At 34.8% G+C, this 18,556-nt stretch overlaps 2 protein-coding genes and 1 pseudogene across 2 annotated transcripts; 2 read left to right on the top strand and 1 right to left on the bottom strand.

Annotated features, from left to right (window-relative positions):
• Positions 1-4,386: 4,386 nt before the first annotated feature.
• On the top strand, positions 4,387-5,226 carry LOC104894970 (CBL-interacting serine/threonine-protein kinase 11). Its single transcript, XM_010681360.3, has one exon. It carries the CDS (start codon positions 4,387-4,389, stop codon positions 5,224-5,226), a length of 840 nt encoding a protein of 279 aa, XP_010679662.1.
• Positions 5,227-11,539: 6,313 nt separating this feature from the next.
• LOC125498913 (pentatricopeptide repeat-containing protein At2g36980, mitochondrial-like) lies at positions 11,540-13,688 on the bottom strand (annotated as a pseudogene).
• A 3,579-nt stretch (positions 13,689-17,267) lies between these two features.
• On the top strand, positions 17,268-18,229 carry LOC104894971 (hypothetical protein). Its single transcript, XM_010681361.4, has one exon. It carries the CDS (start codon positions 17,490-17,492, stop codon positions 18,006-18,008), a length of 519 nt encoding a protein of 172 aa, XP_010679663.2. The 5' UTR covers positions 17,268-17,489; the 3' UTR covers positions 18,009-18,229.
• Positions 18,230-18,556: the final 327 nt, after the last annotated feature.

Here is an 18,556-nt window from a genome sequence, read left to right on the forward strand (position 1 = left end):
ATCAGCAACAAGAAACAATAGATCATTTATTTTGTTAATGCATCAACTCGAGTAAACTTTTGGATCTCCCCAAAGTTATAGCTAGTTTCAATTTATACATTGTCAAATTATCTGTTATCTACTTGACAATTGATCAAGGCAAAAAATAAATTAATCACTAAATTCATCATCCGTATGTTTTGGAGCCTCTGCAAAGAGCGTAATGATGTTATTTTTAACAATGAAAATCTATCTAAACATCTGCATAATCTTACACAAAAGCCCAATTTTTCATATAAAATGACACCTAAGATCATCATCGACCACTACCACTTGATAAGTTCACCTTACTCTCATATTACCTATCAACCATCCACTCCTGTCTCAAAAATCAATCTATTTTGATAGCTTGGGAACCTCTTGCCATATCATTTTTTAAACTCAACTTCGACGATTTTATTAGCTCATCCTCTATCGCAGTTTGTCATCTGTGTCATCAAGGGAATATCCTTAAAACAATTATAAGTTAGGCACAATCCAAGTCTACATAGCGATCCATCATACTACAACATGGTATTCTACATGCTACTCCATATAGCAGGGGATACAAAACCTTACAATTGACGGAGACATTCATCTTGCCGCAAAGCAATTCAAGGACTCTAGGAAACCCCATGGCAAATTGCAAATATTATAGGAGACATACAAGTACTCCTTTAAGTCTTTTAGTAGCTTGAGCATCAAACACATATATAGAGAACCACACAAGGCAACGAATTGAATAGCCAATATTCGCCATTTAGTCGATTATGACTTTTTCGATCTTAATCCTTGTAACAATGCATTAGCAGATTTCCTTGATCCTCGTGCAAAGGACCTCCTAATACTCTTTCTTACCTTTTTTTTTTTAAAAAAATAGCGCTCACTCCTAGAATTATAGTGAAACAGAATGATTAATATTTTATTCCTTCTATAATATATAATCGCAACATAATACATTGGCAAAATATTTCAAGAAATTCATATGAAGAGTAGAGAGATAAAGAAAGACAAAAAGTAAGACCTATGTCAAGAGAGAAATAAATAAAAGATATTACCAAATAAGAAAATGTTGCATTTAATATAAAACTTTCAACTAAAGAAAACGTTGCAATTAAAAATGAACAATGAAGTACGGCAATATAAGCCTAAAAAAAATGCTGAGACATACCATCCTCTAGGAATGCTCAAATATATCCCATCCGAAAATCCGCTGATCCGATCCAAAGATCCGATTATAAGATTTCGGATATTCGAAAAAATTTGGGTTTTTGGATCGAAATTTTTCAAAAATGTCGACGTCCCGATCCGAAAATCCGGTGATTTGATTCGAAAACCTGGTGATCCAATCCAAATTCGGATATCCAAAAATTTTAAATCGAATTCGGATCACAATTCCTCCGATCCGATATCCACCCTACCATCCTCCTTACCATTGAAAATTCCTAAGATTCCCTTACATAAACTAGATAATTCTTTCGAAATTGAAATAAAGCACAACCTTAAGCAGTAATCTTTGGGCACCTGGAAGACGTATCTATCATAATTGATCCAATCATCCACCCAACACCTAACCGAAAGACAAAAGTAGATGGCACTTCGGAACATGGAGCATATTCCACATGTATTATTGGACGTCCACATGTATTATTGAACGTCTCTGCTTTTTTGATCATAGATAATGTTATCGAATTGATCGTATATTCGTTTATGTAGAAAAACGTTCAAGTTATGTACAGTTGTCTCACTGGGCTCAATTATTCCAACAAGGCAACAACTATAATGATCATTGACAGGCGGGATACCAATTCGTATTTATCTTATATAAGTAGTACATTGATAAAAAAAAAAATTATATGAATTTATTACATTGATAATCTTGATTCGTGAATATACCATGTTTTGATTTTAAAATCAAATCAAAAACTATAATTCTGGAACTATATTTTTGGGGGGTAGATTTCAATTATATTACACTTTTTACCCTAATATTTGTATTATTTTCATAAAAATCAAGATAAGTGAAATTTTTATCATTTGATTTAAATAATGTACTCACCCGGGAAACAATAAATTGGTACATCTAATAAGATTAAGAGATTTAAAATAAAAAAGGAGAGAAAACGTGTAAATGGTTAAAATGAAAGTAGATGAGGAGAGTTAGGGATAGAAATTTTTTTGAGAAAGTGGTCAAAGGTTCCGAATTTCATTAATATAGGTATAGTGTTTCATGCAAATATGAAGATTTTTTTGTAAGGTAAGATGAAGTTCCTTGCAAGGAGGGAGATTCGATATCAGTATTTTTGATATCGGAGATAATGCCAACACCACTAGACTATTACCTATTGCTCAACAAATATGAAAATACAATCAGAATAAAATTACTACAATGATGATATTTCAAAAAAATAATATTTTGACATGCAGATAAACATTATATTTCAGGACTCGCAAAATTTAAAATAATCATTATATTTTACGACGAAAGGAGTAACAAATATAAATTCAATCAATCAAGTAATGTGAATCACAATTGGAAGTCATACATTCTAGATGGATAATTCATAATAGTAATAAGCACAAGGTCAGATACAACTATACAAAGTTTCAATTGTTGACTATCATCAAAAGCATTAAGACAAATAAAGAATAATGCGAAGAATATTATATAGTTTTGAATAATAATATTGTTCGTTCACGATTAATTATGTAGATCAACAATTAACTCTTCTGATGTTCTAACCGCCTACCACGCCACGCCTTAAATCGTTGACTACATCATAAAAATGCGCGAACTTGAAACCGCATTTTTTTTTTCTTTGAAGAAAATTAAGTTTGCGTGATGACTCATTCATTTATAAATTATAATTACACCATATTAATCACTTCCAGCTCAATCTCACGTGTTTTTTCGTTCATATTCTCACCTCTTCCTCGTTCGCCTCATCTCCTTGTCAGCATACACTACCCACTCTTCATTACTTATCACATTTATTGACTTGTTGTAGTAATCGCTAAGCAATCATGCTTCTATTATATGCTTTTTATATCTTCTTATATAGAAAATCTTATAGGGAATTGAATGACCAGATTCATTTTTTATTTTTTTGTTTTTGAGTGATAGATTCAATATATTTTTAATATTGTTATAGTCATTTCTACAATATTTATTTAAAATTGAACTTATTAGATTGGTGGTTTTAACAAAAACCACGTAATAGAGTAATTATTATATTATTTTTAGAAGTTTATTCCTTATTTGATTAAAGAAAAACGTAGCAGTGTAACTCCAATATGATTATTTAAAAATATCATTTTAAGTCTACGACTCACCATGTCACAGTATAACTCTTTTACCCCTCTAAAACCATCAAAGAGTAGAAGAAAAACGGTTCCTTCCATCTCAAAATAAATGCAAGTATGCAACAATTGATTTTTCACATGTTAGTATATAATAGGATTTTATGTTCATCTTAATGTACACAACAATGTTATCAGGATCAAGATCCTATTTTGGATCGTAGGGGTTGGCGGGATCGAATCGGTGGGATCGGATCATAGGATTATATAATCGTAAGATCATACAATTCTATAAAATAGAGATAATTATGCTAGAATATAGTGAGAGAAACTCATGTTAAAAATTTAAGCAAATTAATAATGTTTTATTTCATTAACAAATGGTGATAGTTTTTCAATATTATAAGATTGATGTTACATGAAACCAAAATTAGGAGAAATAAGATATGTGAAATTACTTTATGATTTTTTTACGATAGAATCAGGTCGTAGAATTGCAGAATCGTCGGATCGTATAATCGTATTAAGATTCTACGATGTGATTTTTTGTAGTTGAATAGGATCGAAAGATCCTACAAGATCAAGATCCTACGTAGGATCAGGATCGATGAGATCATTTTGGATCCTAGAATCGTAAGATCCATATTGAGATTTTAACAACAATGGTACACGATACCATGCACTATTCATGTATCTTCATATAACTTAAATATAAGTTTGCAAATACCAAAGCACTTCTATAACATATTAATATTTTATTATTTTTACCGATAAATTAGAGATATTCAAATCTTTGCATTTATTAAAACCAAAGAGTATAATCGCATCATACGATTTACAACCATATTAACTAATACTAACTATTAACGGATAAAATATAGATTAACTTATCGTGGACCCCACGCAAAGAAGAATTTTTGCCTTTATATATCCTGATAACTCGCTTATCAGTAGATACGGTCATACACTTACCACAACCCTCTTTTCAATTCTCAACAACCCAAACAATTTTAAAAGAACAAAAAAACCTCTGCCCATTTCTCAGACGTGAAAAGTCATAAGACAACAATGCCAGAAAGACACTTCTCCGGCAAATACAAGCTAAAAAAGCTCCTAAGCAGTGGTGCTTACGCAAAAGTGTACCATGCTCGTGATACACGCAGCGGCGAGAGCGTAGCGATTAAATCGCTAGACTCTGCCGACAACATAGACATAGTAGAAATACAAGCTATGAGTCGACTAAACCACCCACATGTTACAAAATTAATGGAAGTCATAGCTGGAAGTAGTCAAGTCTTTGTTATAACAGAATTCGCCAGATGCGGTGACTTGTTTGAGATGATCTCGAAACGAGGCCCATTAATGGAAGATCTTAGTCGTCATTATTTCCAGCAGCTCATCTCAGCAGTCAAACACTGCCATTCTCGAGGCGTATTCCATCGTGATATAAAACCAGAAAATATTCTCCTCGATCACAAATGGAGCCTTAAGCTATCTGATTTCGGCCTCGCCGCAATCATCGATGATCCTAATGATCAGCCTGGTCCGATCCTTAGAGACCCTTGCGGGACAGTTGAGTATGCGGCTCCGGAGGTGATCATGGCAGGACGAGGTGGAGGGTACTATGGTGCGAAGGCTGATGTATGGTCATGTGGTGTTGTTTTGTATGTTTTATGTACAGGGTTTTTACCATTTAATGGAGAAAATTGTGATTTGGAGGAAATGGTGGAGAAGATGAAGAGAGGAGAGTTTAGATTGCTTAAGAAAATGTCTTCGGGATTGAAATGGTTGTTGTTAAGATTGTTGGATTCGAACCCGGAGACCAGGATAAGTGTTGATGAGATTTTACAGGATCCTTGGTTTAGACAAGGGTATGATGAACTTGAACTTCTTGAAGAAGAAAGATGAGATGATTGTGGGATCATTTTTTTTTTCTCTTTGTACAAATTTTGTGTGTGATTTTGTGAAAGATTACAAATTTTGGGTTACACTTTTAGTTCTTTTTGAGGAATTTTGTATAGTCCTCTGTTTTAGGGAGGACGAGATATAAGTAAAAACGCAAGAGTTAATTAGGAAAAAAAAAATTGTATCTCATGTTTTGTCGATAAATAAGTAACAATAACTCTTCTCTTTTGTAACATTTTGTTGTCTTTGAAACACAACATTCATCTCGTTAATAAATTGCGGTAATGAGAGTGAATTTTTTTTTTGAGGGGAATGAGAGTGAATTTTAAGTATAAATTAAAAGGGAAGGACCCTTAAAATCTCCATGAGGAGAGAATTATAATCCCCAAGTTTGTATTTTTTTTCCGTGTAAAAGTAATTTCATCCCTAATTTTCATTATTCTCGTTACCACCTAACAAGGTGGCATTGGATGGGAATGAAAATTCAAGAAGAAAACTATACACTTCAGAATAAATTAACATTACTATGGGAATCAATAATGATTTCTCTTTGCAAATTTACATACCAATTCATTTCCATTACCATTATTTATAACCAACTACCAAACAAATTGCAAATATTTTTAACTATTTACTTCATTAATGATTTAGAATTTTATATGAAGACAAATAAATGTAAAAAAATTACACAATATTTCTTTTGTTTCTTTAATTTGCCCAGATAAACATGGTAAATAGTGTAAAAAACAAAGAAGTATTAATAAAAATGACAAGGTTTCTACTTACTAGATAATTAATTATTTTTTTTTACAAGACTATCTAATCCAATATTGCAATAGCATAATGAGAGACCAAAACAAACTTATGTGCTATTCTTGTACTATCATAATAAAGTTGTCGATGTTTTTTTTCTCACTTTATCAAAATTTTGGAAAGAAATAATTGGAGTACCTTTGAAAACAACATGAGTGAACACCATCGAGAATTAGAATCCTATCCGCTATCTTCCTTTTTGGATCGAATGACGGAAAGGAGTTGACGGTTTGATGAATTAAAGAAGTTACAAGTGTTGGTATAGAGAGTACTAGACAATTACTACTACGTACTTCAAATCAACTATAGCAAACCAATCAACCAAATTCACGAAAAGGATAACCTTCTAGAAACATCTAGGATTACTAGGGGAAAAAAAAGGAAGGATTGCGGAGGAAGGGCTGCGCTTTTGATAAAAGCGCAGCCCTACCAGTGAAGGGTTGTGCTTTTGTACAAAAGCGCAGCCCTACATAACAGAAGGGCTGCGCTTTTGAAGAAAAGCGCAACCCTTCACTTAGTAGGGCTGTGGTTTTAGGAAAAGCGCAACACTTAGTAGGGTTGCGCTTTTGAAGAAAAGCGCAACCCTTCTTAAAAAAATTTGAAATAAAAAAATCGCGGGCTTTGAAATATTAAGCGGGCATCAGATATATTATCCCTCATTCTCTCTCCTCTCTCACGTCCCTCATCCATTTTCCTCCTTCTCTCTCCTCTCTCACGACCCTCCTCCCTTTCCTCTTTCTCTCTCATCCTCTCTTCTCTCTCAAAAACTCCCAGAAAATGCGACAAACGCGACAAAAAGCCTGAAATGATTTGCACGAATCATGCCGACGGAGTCCGATTGCCTATTGTGATACCTTTTCGGAAGCGGAATGGGTCAACGAGTCAAATAGGCATTTTAAGTTTTTCCGAATTTTTTTTCCTTAATTATGTATTAAGGTTTTGTTTTATGTATTTAAACATTATTAGGTTAATGTTTGGAGGTAGTTCTTGTATTTTCAGATCTATAATGTTTGTATACTTCTCTTTGTTTTGATTAATGTTCTTGTATACTTCTTTTGTTTTGATTTAATGTTCTTGTATACTTCTCTTTGTTTTGATTAATGTTCTTGTATTTTCATATTCGTTTTGATTAATGTTCTTGTATTTTCAGATCTATAATTTCTTCTCTTCTGTATATTAGTTTTGTTCCTTTTTTTTCTTTTGTTTCGTTCTTTTTTTTTTTGTTTTGGGTTCATTTTCGTTTCGTTTCTCTTCTCTTCTGTATAATTTCAGAAAATGTGAGATTATGAGTGAATAAAAAATGTCAAAAAAAAAAATTTTTTTTTTGGGTAGGAAGGGCTGTGCTTTTTAGGTATCAGCGCTAGCTATGAAGGGCTGCGCTTTTCTAGCGCAACCTTACTAAAAATGTGAAGGGCTGCTATTGAAAGAGCTGCTGTCAAAAAGCGCAGCCCTACATGCCTTTTTCAGCGCAACCCTTCTTCATTTTTCCACTAGTGGATTCTCCTTGAAAAGCTTTAATTAGATTAGTATTATGTTTCCTTCTAGCAACATGAAATAAGGTAAGGAAGATAGATAATGTAAAAATTGATATTTTTGTTTATAATCAAGGAAAGGAGAAATACGGAATTCAACAAGTAGAGTAAAGCAGTGTGGAAAACGAACAAAAGAATAAAGTAAATAAGAATATCTTTATAAAAGCGTATTTACATGCAAAGTAAGAAGACATTAAGACCAATGGATGGCTCTACCTGATGGAGTTGTAAAGGTGAACACCAATGCATATGTGGGAGAAGATTGGGTGAGGCTGGGGGTCGTAGAGCGAGACAACAGTGGTGGCGCGCTTTGGTCTGCTACTCGTCGGCTTCAGGCCTAGTGAACCCCTGAAATTGTTGAGGAAAAAGCCCTTTGCTTTGTCGTGAAATTGGCTCGTGCGCATAGCCATACCTGTGTGATGTTTGAGACGGATTGTCATCTTTAGGTTATCGCGTTACTAGAGGAGCTTGTTTTTTTTTCCGATTTAGATTCGATCATAGAAATGTATTGTTTTTTAGTAAAAGTTTTGATGATGTCATGTTGTGTCTTGGTAGTTTCATGTGCGTAGGGATGTCAATTATAATGCCCGTCACCTTGCTATACTTGTGCCGTTTGGAGTTGAACAACGATGGGAGTGTCATGTTCCCTCTAAAATTGTCCCATATGTACTTATGAAAATTTATCCCTATCTTAATCTATGACATCACAAGTTTTTTTTTCAAAAAAAAAAGACGACTTTAAGACAAAGAGCGTGTTGTATTTTTAATTCACAAATATATTATTCTAAAACACGTACACATAAAGTATGAGTTGGGTCATCTATTGGCTTATTGGCTACCCCTCTTCTCCCCCTCTCATCCCTCACTTCAGACTTGCGGCTCCTTAGGTTCCATAACAGGACTCTCCAATATGTAAATTCAACTTTACCAGAGGTAGTTGACAATTTTGAGGTTATTGTTGAGGTTTTGTTGATTTTAGGAAACTCCGAATGGTCCTTTGTCGACAAGATGACAAGCAAGAAAAAATTAGAAGAAAATTTTGTATCTAAAACAATTCACATTATGCTCCCTCTTTTTCTAACCTTACTTTTGTTCACATCAACTATTTGTTATATATCGTTAGTTGACTTTCAAGTTTCACCACAAAATATAAATGGATCAAAAAATATTAAGGTCTTGGTTGACAAAACAAATCATGGGAAGTGCAAATTCCTAGGAAGTAGAAGTATATGAAGTTGTTTGATCGGCAAAACCATAGAAATTTGCACTTCCTAGGAAGTTCTACTTCCTCCATTTTGGAGGAAGTTACTTACCTAGGTCCTCCTAGGTAAGTAGAGTTCCCATAGGAAGTTCTACTTCCCATTATCAACCAAACACAATTTTACACTTCCTAGGAATTTCAAATATATGGAAAAAATAAATTCCTAGGAAGTATGACTTCCTATATACTACAACCAAACAAGGCCTAAATATAGACTATATAGAGGAGTAATGGAATTGACGATAGATTCTACCACTTCTGGATATTTTACAAAAGCATATAGATAGTGGAACGACTGACCAAAACAAACACAAGTACTATACTTGTACAGTTGTACACTTGTACTATCCTAATTCCTAACAAAGTTGTCGATGTTTCTTTTCACTTTTTCAAAAGATTCCAAATAAAAGTAATTGGAGCATTATTCATTTATTTGAAAACAACACTTACACCAGTGCTGAACATCATTAAAATTTGAATGTTATTTGCTTCAATAATCGTTGATGCAAACTGATACTATGAAACAAAACCAAGCAAGCATTAGTTAACAAAAAAAAAAAAAAAGAGTGAGGGCTTTGAGATTGTAGGAGCAATCTAGAAAAAGCATGAAAAATCCACTTCACAATATAAAGGAAGTTCTATCTTAAAATCATATGGCAATAAGGGGAGTAATCTATTTGCATTATAAATTGAACTCATCTTTCTTGTTTTATCAATGTAGGACACTCACATGTATTGTGCGCTATATATCATAGCTTCAACAAATGCCCTTTCTCCATTAAGTTCAATTCAAACAGATCCACTTCACATTCATTTAGTTTCCTTTCATGGTGGCATTAGTTTTATTCGGTTCAGCTTAGAAGGATAAGGCCTAAGGCTTGTTGACTAATATTTGAATTTTCAGAATCTCTTTTATTAGTCCATTATTATCTCTATTGTACTTTTATTTAAGGTAAGGTGAAGTCCCTTGTAAGGAAGGGGGGGGGGGGAATTGGGGATCCCTCATCGCAAGGGGTGAGACTCGACCCCATGACCTCTGGGATCGGAGGTGATGCCAATACCACTAGACTATCACATGCTGTTCTATTATCTCTATTGTTCTACTATAAGGTAAGAGGGCAAGATTCAAAATCTACCCTAAATAAGAAGTATACCCTTAAATTAAAAAAACAAACAAACTTATATATATTTATCAATATCCTTAAATTAAAAAAAAAACAAACTTATATATCTTTATCAATTTTAAGAAAATTACAAGGTTAAAATACGTGAAAATTATATCAAATTTTAAGGTAATTTATATTTGCTTTTCCATGCATCGCATGCATAAAATTGAGAGGGGAAAATTGTTTATTTGGATTCTCAAAAGGTTCCAATAATCAAGTTGTTATTGAGATTTGACCACATTAGATCTAGTACAAATTCATATTGAATTGAACTCAAAATCAAAAATCAATTTCAAATTGAATTGGATTTAGGCCAAATTGAAATGACAAGATCTTATGCCCCCTAACGATTATAAGGAGGATCTAATATGCTACAAGCCTTCCCCTCAAAAAAAAAAAAAAAAAAAAGTGCTACAAGCCTACGACCAACTTATGGGAGCTAAAAAGCTTTGTTGTTCTTTATCGGGGAGACAAAATAATGAAAATACACTGTATTTACCTAAATTTTAGTTAGCTAAACAAGATATTGAACAAAGTGACCATACAAAGAGTACAACTACAAAATTACGTCTATTATTAGATGTGTAGATGATGACCGCAACACTTCAATGTACAGCTGGCACATTCATCTCTCACGAGGGTGTTGCATAGTACCCTTGCACCCCAGCAACAATTTGAAAGCACCCAGTTGATGATATCCTTGTCTCTTTTAAAGTGCTACAGCGCACAAGCCTTCGTACTCTGATACCCAATTGCCCAGTTATTTAGATCGAGAGAAATTGAACCGAACTAAAATTAATTGAACTGAACTGAGAGAAATCGAACCGAAATTGTTTCGGTTTGAAACGGTTAGCGTCCTCGCAAGAGTCCGCCAAGTCTTGAGAGCTCACGTCCTTGTTGGAAAGCTGCACAGGATGCAAACGTAAACTACCCTCGGGGTGGTTTTGAGGAAACCCCCTCCGACGCTCAAGTCAGATATTTGGACCATTAGGATATAGAGAGAGAAATAAGAGAGAGAGAGATAAGCTATTTTTAGTGTGTAAGAGAATGTACCTGCAGAATAGTACCATTGGGGTATTTATAGAAGTACTATTCCTCTGACAGGATGTATAATCCTTTGACACGTGTAGGGCTATGACGCATTTGACAGGTGGGAAGATTCCCTCTATTTTGTCTTGTTAGGCGTCCGCCAACACTGCCGGTCCTAGGGGATGAACTGGCTCGAACGGTGCTTTTAATGGTTTTATCATACTCGCGTCCATAATCTTATTCGCGGTCATAGATGAGAAGGCCGTTAATGAACTTGGGTTATACCCATACAGAAATAAAGTGAACTAAATTGGACTAAAATGAACTGCACTAAACTGAAATTAAGTCCTCAATAACAGGTACTAATTGTAGTCACTTCGGGCCTAAAACTGGATATGAAGAGACTATGCAAAAGTGGAAGTATCTTTCACATAGTAATTTTCATTATAATTACCGTCTCACAGTCCTAAATCTTGTCTTAGATTCATGCGAGAGGTTGAAAACTCGAATCAAACTTAAACACTGCAACTTAATAAAATGCATGGATATCTCAATTTAGTTCAAGATTCCCTAGTATCTTACATATCTTGTCCATGTATCATGTATGGGTGTGAATAATCTCCTGCAACAAAACTTGTTGTATCATTTCCGATTTCTATCCAAATACTTCCAGGCGTTTTCCTAACTCCTTGATCCACCATAGTCTTCCTCACCATCTCCGCGTTTTTCCACTGCCCGCTTGCACAATACAAATTTGATAATGAAACATAGCTCATCTCTTCCTCAAGTTCTAAGGTCATCAAATCTTCACCAATTTGCTTTGCGAACTCTACATCTGTATTTATAGAACATGCTCCTAACATGATATCTTCAGATGAATTTCCTTTTAGAACTTTTGCTCCTTGAAAATTACTATTAGCTAACTGCCTAGCTTCTGCTAATAACTCACGACGCTCAAGCATATCCAATATACACGCACATGATGCACTTCCTGAGATAGGCCATGAGCTGACCACAGACTCCAGAAGATATTGAGCCTTCACAATAAGGCCGGCATGGCTGCAAGTCGTTAGTTAACCGATGAATGTGACATGTGACAACATCTGCTTTATTCCCGAGTGCCAACATTTCTTCATAAAGTTGCATGGCCTGGTTAACCTGTCCATGCAACCCATATGCAAACAACATTGTATTCCATGCATGATATCAAATCCTTGTTCACAACATCACCAAATGGTCTGCTTGCTCCAGGTAAGTCTCCACACTTAGGCCTTACGGCCCGTTTGGTAGTTGGTCATAAATGGTGGTAATGGGAATGAATTTGTGCTTAAATTTGTGAAAAATATCATTGTCTATTCCCATGGTAATGTTAATTTATCCTAAAGTGTTCACTTTCCTTCTTGAATTTTCATTCCCGTCCAATACCAGCTTATAGGTGGTAATGAGTGGTAATGAAAATTGCTTCCCCTTGGAGACAAAAACACAAGTTTAGGGGTGAGATTGCTTTCCCATGGAGATTTTAAGGGTGCTTTCCTAATAGAATTACACTTAAAATGCATTCCCATTACCACAATTTATTAACGACTACCAAACGGGCCGTTAGTATACATGTTAATTAGACCATTCCGGCATTCCCTATATAAACACAGGTTTGGAAATCTTGTTTTATCAAGCATCCGTGTATCACCAAACCATGGCCAAGTAAAGCCAGACCAGAGCATCTGAGCATGCAAGGAGGACTGCACCAAATGACCAAATACTAGCGTATCAGGTTTAACACAATTTCTCATCATATTGACGAACAAAAAAAGACTTCCATTTTCAGCCCGTTTCTTGCATATCCAGCAATCATTGATGTCCAGGAAACAATATTTTTTTGTGGCATCAACTGAAACAGAATGCAAGCTTCATTGGTATTCCCCATTTTCATATGAGCATTATGATAGAATTCCAGGAAATTAAACCTGATTCCAGGATTTCATGGACTCAAGTGCCTTGCTAACATCATCTCGGATCCCGATTCATTGTAAAAGCTAAGGATTGAGTTTTGCACTTCAACACACGTGCACCAACCGCTTTTAGTCACAAATACATGGATCATGCACCCAAAATTCCAAATCGAGTATCCTCCTTTTCAGCACAATAATTAACGAGAGCACTCAAAGTCCATTGATCAGGACAACCACCATTTTCTCTCATTCGTTTAAACAAGTTCAAACACAAATCACAATCTCCACATCGTGCAAAACCAGCAACCATTATATTCCAAGAAATGTCAACCCTATTTGGCCTACTGTAAAATACTTCTGCAGCAACATCTAAAACACCAGCATTTGTATAGGAAAACAGAAGTGAGTACCACGAAACTTCATTACGCAGTCCCATCTCCTCGAACACTTTCTCCGAACTCCAATAGCTCATGTACTTGCCATACATATCAATAAGAAAATTACCAACAGGAAGTGAATTTTGGCACCTAGAAACAACTACTAAACCATATTTTAAATCTCCTGCATTCTATGTAGCACGGGTATTTCTTCTAGGTCACGTATTCGTACCCGCACCCATACCCGATACGTATTCTATATGGATACGCGTACCTTCTCCTAAAATTTCAAAATCTTGCCATTTTCTGTCCCGTACCCATACCCGTACCATATCCATCTGTTTGCCGTCGACTCTCACTTTGCTAATTTTCAAATTTTCGAGTGTTTTTCTCTTCACCTCTCAGCGAAGCAAAGACCCATTTTTTCAACAAAGGAGAATAAGGCCCCAAACATAAAGGCCCCAAACTTACTGCCTTGACAAAATGGGCTCGACACCTAACAACAATTACAACTACTAGTACTAGTACTAGTACTAGTAGTAGCTAATATTTAGAAAGGAATTAACAAGTGGCTGAGCTATTGACAAGTTGTTGCGTGTATATTTGGTAAATGAATAATTATTACTTGATAAAATGGGCTGGACACCTAACAACATATATGTGTTGTTATTTGGTGTAGAAGTATGCTTTTTTTTTTTTATTTAGTTGCAACAAATTTTATTTATAGGTGTTTTTATTTAGTTGCAATTAGAGGTGAGTCTGGGTCGGGCTAGCATGCGAACCCGTTCAAGGCTTGGCTTGGCCCGTTGTTTGCTATGTGGGCCTGCCACATTCAAGATATTTTATTTCAGGCCCGCACTGGCACAAGCCTGCCTAGATGGTTAGTGGGCCGGTTCGCGAGCCGAACGCCCCTTTGCTTTATTTTTAAGCCTAAAACAGTAGAAAATAAAAAACAACATCAAACACATGTCAAGTTTGCAGGAGGCATGAGCTTGGTCAGTGGGCCTGGGACGGGTCGTGAACAAAATCTGGCACGACACGACCCAACACGTCATTTCCCCAAGCGGGTTGAGCCCCTTAACATGCCCGACCCATGCCAAGATCTAGTTGTAACATTTCCTTTCTTGGTAAAAGTTTGGGGCAATTTGACCATTTTATCCTCATTTTACCTATCCCACATGCAAAAGGTATGGGCAATTGGGTCAAATCCTTCTCTCTCATATTTCCTTAATATTGCAAAAAGAAATTTGTTGTAACTAAATAAAAAACAATAGTAGTTTTATTAAGGTAAAACTGGCCTCAACACCCTGAACTATAACGTGGGTGCACCAAGCTCCAAGTAAAACTTATAGCTTGATCACCCCAAAGTACGAACCTGGGTGCAGTCCGTACCATAAATGAGGTAAGTCAGAATGTGGAATAAGGTAAAGTAATGGTTGAGAGAGAAGGGCTAGGTTGTGGTTGTCGAAGGTTAAGTTAAGATAGGGAAGAGGATGGCGAAAGACGGGGATTTATAAAGGGGAAGGGATAGTGGCAAGACAAGTATAAGAAAGAAATGGAAAGAAGCAAAGCTGATAATTGAAAGAATGAGGTTGAATGGGGTGGACCGTGGACGATACAAACGAATATTAATTAGAAACAATCTATTAAGTGATCAAATTAAATTTGAATGAAAATGGTAAAATTGGGGGTATATTGATGATCAAATGTGAGACAAGAATATCTATATGTTTTTAAAGGTTTGTACTTGTGATTTTCAGATTCAAAATACATGCACTACATATGGTATTATATAAATTGCACAATTTTTATATATTGTTGATTTTTTTTTTTACACTTTAAATAAGATAGGTAAATCAAGCATAACCAACATCTAATTAATGTTCAATCTACACCTCAATATGATCGGATTGATGATATTTTTTAAAAAAAAAACAAAAAAACAAATGGCCAAGATAACACCAACCACGCAACCACCTCTTTTCCACCTATACTTGAAGGCTCCAATTCTATAATAACAAACGAAATCTCTTAAGAGTCAAACTAAAGCAAGAATTTTCTAATCCATAATACACTAATAGGGTGCTTCAAGTTCCAAATAGGATCACCAATATAGCACGTGAATGTAGCAAATAGGCAATGGCAATTGGCAATCATCACCCATCTAGAAGGTTCCAATTTATTAATCTATAAACTATACATATCATTAATCATACATTTCTACTTCAATTTGTTAGGCATAGGTTGGTAAAAGTTGACCAAATTCGAGAACCACACCCGAATCTAACCTGAAATAAGCGGGTCCGAATTGAAGTTTTCGACCAGTTTAACCAATTGGGTTGAACCCGACCTGAAAGCTAAACGGGATAGGTTCGGGTTGAAAATTTCAACCCGAAAATAACCCGCCTAAACCATGTAAATTAACTGTAAAGCCTTACCCACGGAGAGAGATAGTGTGAGAAAGAGAAAGTAGGAAGAAAAAACTCATAGATTAGCCTAATTCATATAATTGAAAATGAAAGTTATTTTTGCAACTTCAAGTACTAAAGAAATAGAGAATATACGACAGGAAATAGAACTTGTCCACCTAATATACGAAATAGAAAAAGAGACATGGATAATATACGAAAAGGATCAATAAATTATTGATAAAAGTTATTGAAGCTTAATTCCCCAATTAATTTTTTTTTTTACATAATTCTCACCAGGGAGAACTTGAACACCTATTCTTGAACCTCAGAAGAAATTTTTAAAAATCAGGTTAAACGGGTCGAATTCAGGTCAACCCGTTTATAAATAGGTCATGTTCGGGTTGAAATTTTTCACCTGTTTAAATGAATGGGTTGGATTTGGAGGTAATAACCCATTTATGTAAATAGCTCGACCTGAATTTGACGCGAACCAATTTCATTATCAATCCTAGTTAGACACATATACAAGAATTAAAGTGGAAGTTTTTTTTCTTTGCGCACGAGTGTATTATCGATATAAGTATTATAAAAATTGACGCAACTTACAAGTCATACACCAATTGGATCAATAATAGCGGGGGAATCAAGTTTGAGATAGAATTACATAAAAAGACAATGATAAAGATGAATGTTAGTTATGCCTTATGCGCATCCCTCGCTCTATTCTCACTACTATATCAGCGCCTTAGCCGCCAATTGAAGGCGGCCGGTCAAACAGTCTCATGTCCCACCATTACACATGAAGCCAAAAATGCCCACATGTTTTAACGGTTTTTCCATATAAAATCCATGCGATTTATAGTAGCGTAGACTATAATCTTATACTCTCTAGTCTCTCCCTTTCAAAATATAATTCCTAATTAACCAAGTATTGACCCAATGATGATGGGACTGACTTTGGTAGAATAGACCCGTATTCGAATCCCCGCAACACCCTAGGGAGAGGAATCGAACCTAATCACCCCGAACTTGGCCTCGATACGGATGTAGCCCGAAGGGTGAATCGGGTACAAACACCAAAAAAAAAATTCCTAATTATATTTTTTCACGAGAATTAAGGTAAGTAGAATCTAAAAAGGATAATAATAATTTTTTTATTTATTTAAATAAAAGTTATAAAGAAAAAAATGATTTTAAGAGAGATAGTGGAAAATAATTAGTTAAAGAGCATTAATTGTAACACTTGGGTTGAGTAAACAAAGCGAAAAGCTAATTTCAATAAGCAAATTTATGATTAGGACACGATATTTCTAGACAAATTACGAAAATACGTGGAATCAAAAATGAAAATAAAAACTATATTTTAAAACACTTAAAATGAAAATAAGAACTATATTTTGAAACGGAAAAAGTAATATAATAATAATGTTATAATATAAGGTCCCTCAAAAAGTAAAAATTGTTATAATATAAGGTCAAGCATTATGATATTGACCACGCACCTTCTCAAACACGTCTAATGTCCCATTAACAACAGCTACCCTTTCTCCGAGTTCCCACTACAAGTATAAGTCATAAATTCTGAACCTGTTCCCACTTCAACTTCCCCTTATATTCTTCTCTTCTGTCTTTCTCTTGTTAACCACCAACCCAAAAACACTAGTGAAAAAATAACAAGGTGACAATCATATTGTTATATACAAGTATAACTTCTAAAGAAAAAAAAACATGAAACATCAAGAACATAGATCAGAAACTCACTATGATCTTCACTCAGTTCACAAAACCTCTGCCTCAAAAATCATGAAGATGAAATCATTAGCCGCATTAGCACCCTCAGGTCCTCCACAACCAAAGGTTTACAAGGTGAAACCGATCCATTTTCGCGAACTTGTACAAAAACTCACGGGAGCACAACCTCAATTGTTAATAAATCAGGCAACGTCTCAGCAGCCGCCGCGCTATAGGCGTAGCAACCTTCAGAGTGTTGCTCCGCCACCGTTGCCGATTCATCCTCATCAACTTCAACTTCAACTTCAAACTGATCAAAACAAGTTATCAGATAAAAAACAAGTATCTTGTAAAGTAGAACAAGATCAGAAATCGTTTTCGGATAAAAAGATGCAAGATGGTGTAGGTACAACTGAACTTATTTTGTCACCGAATTTTCAAGCTTGGTTTTCTTTTGCTATGATGAGTCCTGGAGCAGCTAATATATCTCAGATGGAGCAGAAATCATTTCTCTGATTAATATTGATGTATTCGTAATTTCATATAGGTTTTTTTTTTTTTCACCTGATGTACTATAATCCTCTGTTTTCTTATAATCCTTTTTTTTTTGGTTTTCTTGACCAATTTGCTTACACAAGTTAATCATTAGTACAACTTGTTCCTATATTACCAATTTTTGTTTAACTGAATAAAACTCAAAATGAAAACGAAGACTATGGCTTCGTCTTTTTTACCTATATGTATGTCTCTTATATAAACTTATTCACTCTTAGTCGTGTTCAAATTCTTTTTTTTTTTTCTTCCCCGAGGGGAAAAGAATAACATACTTCCTCCGTTTCAGAATAAGTCAAATATAAGAATTGGATACAAAATTTAATAAACATCATTTTCAAAAGCCAAAAAATCATAAAACATCTTTTTCATTATCAAAAGAGGGAGAGAAAAGCAAACTACACAATTTTGTGACGAGTATTTTTGTCATTTTCTTTTTTCCATTTAAGGTATGTTTTACTTATTTTGGAACGTTCTAAAATAGTAAGTACTTCACTTATTATAAAACGAAG

This window comes from Beta vulgaris, chromosome 6 (genome assembly GCF_026745355.1).
Source record: "Beta vulgaris subsp. vulgaris cultivar EL10 chromosome 6, EL10.2, whole genome shotgun sequence".
Classification (NCBI taxonomy): domain Eukaryota; kingdom Viridiplantae; phylum Streptophyta; class Magnoliopsida; order Caryophyllales; family Amaranthaceae; genus Beta; species Beta vulgaris.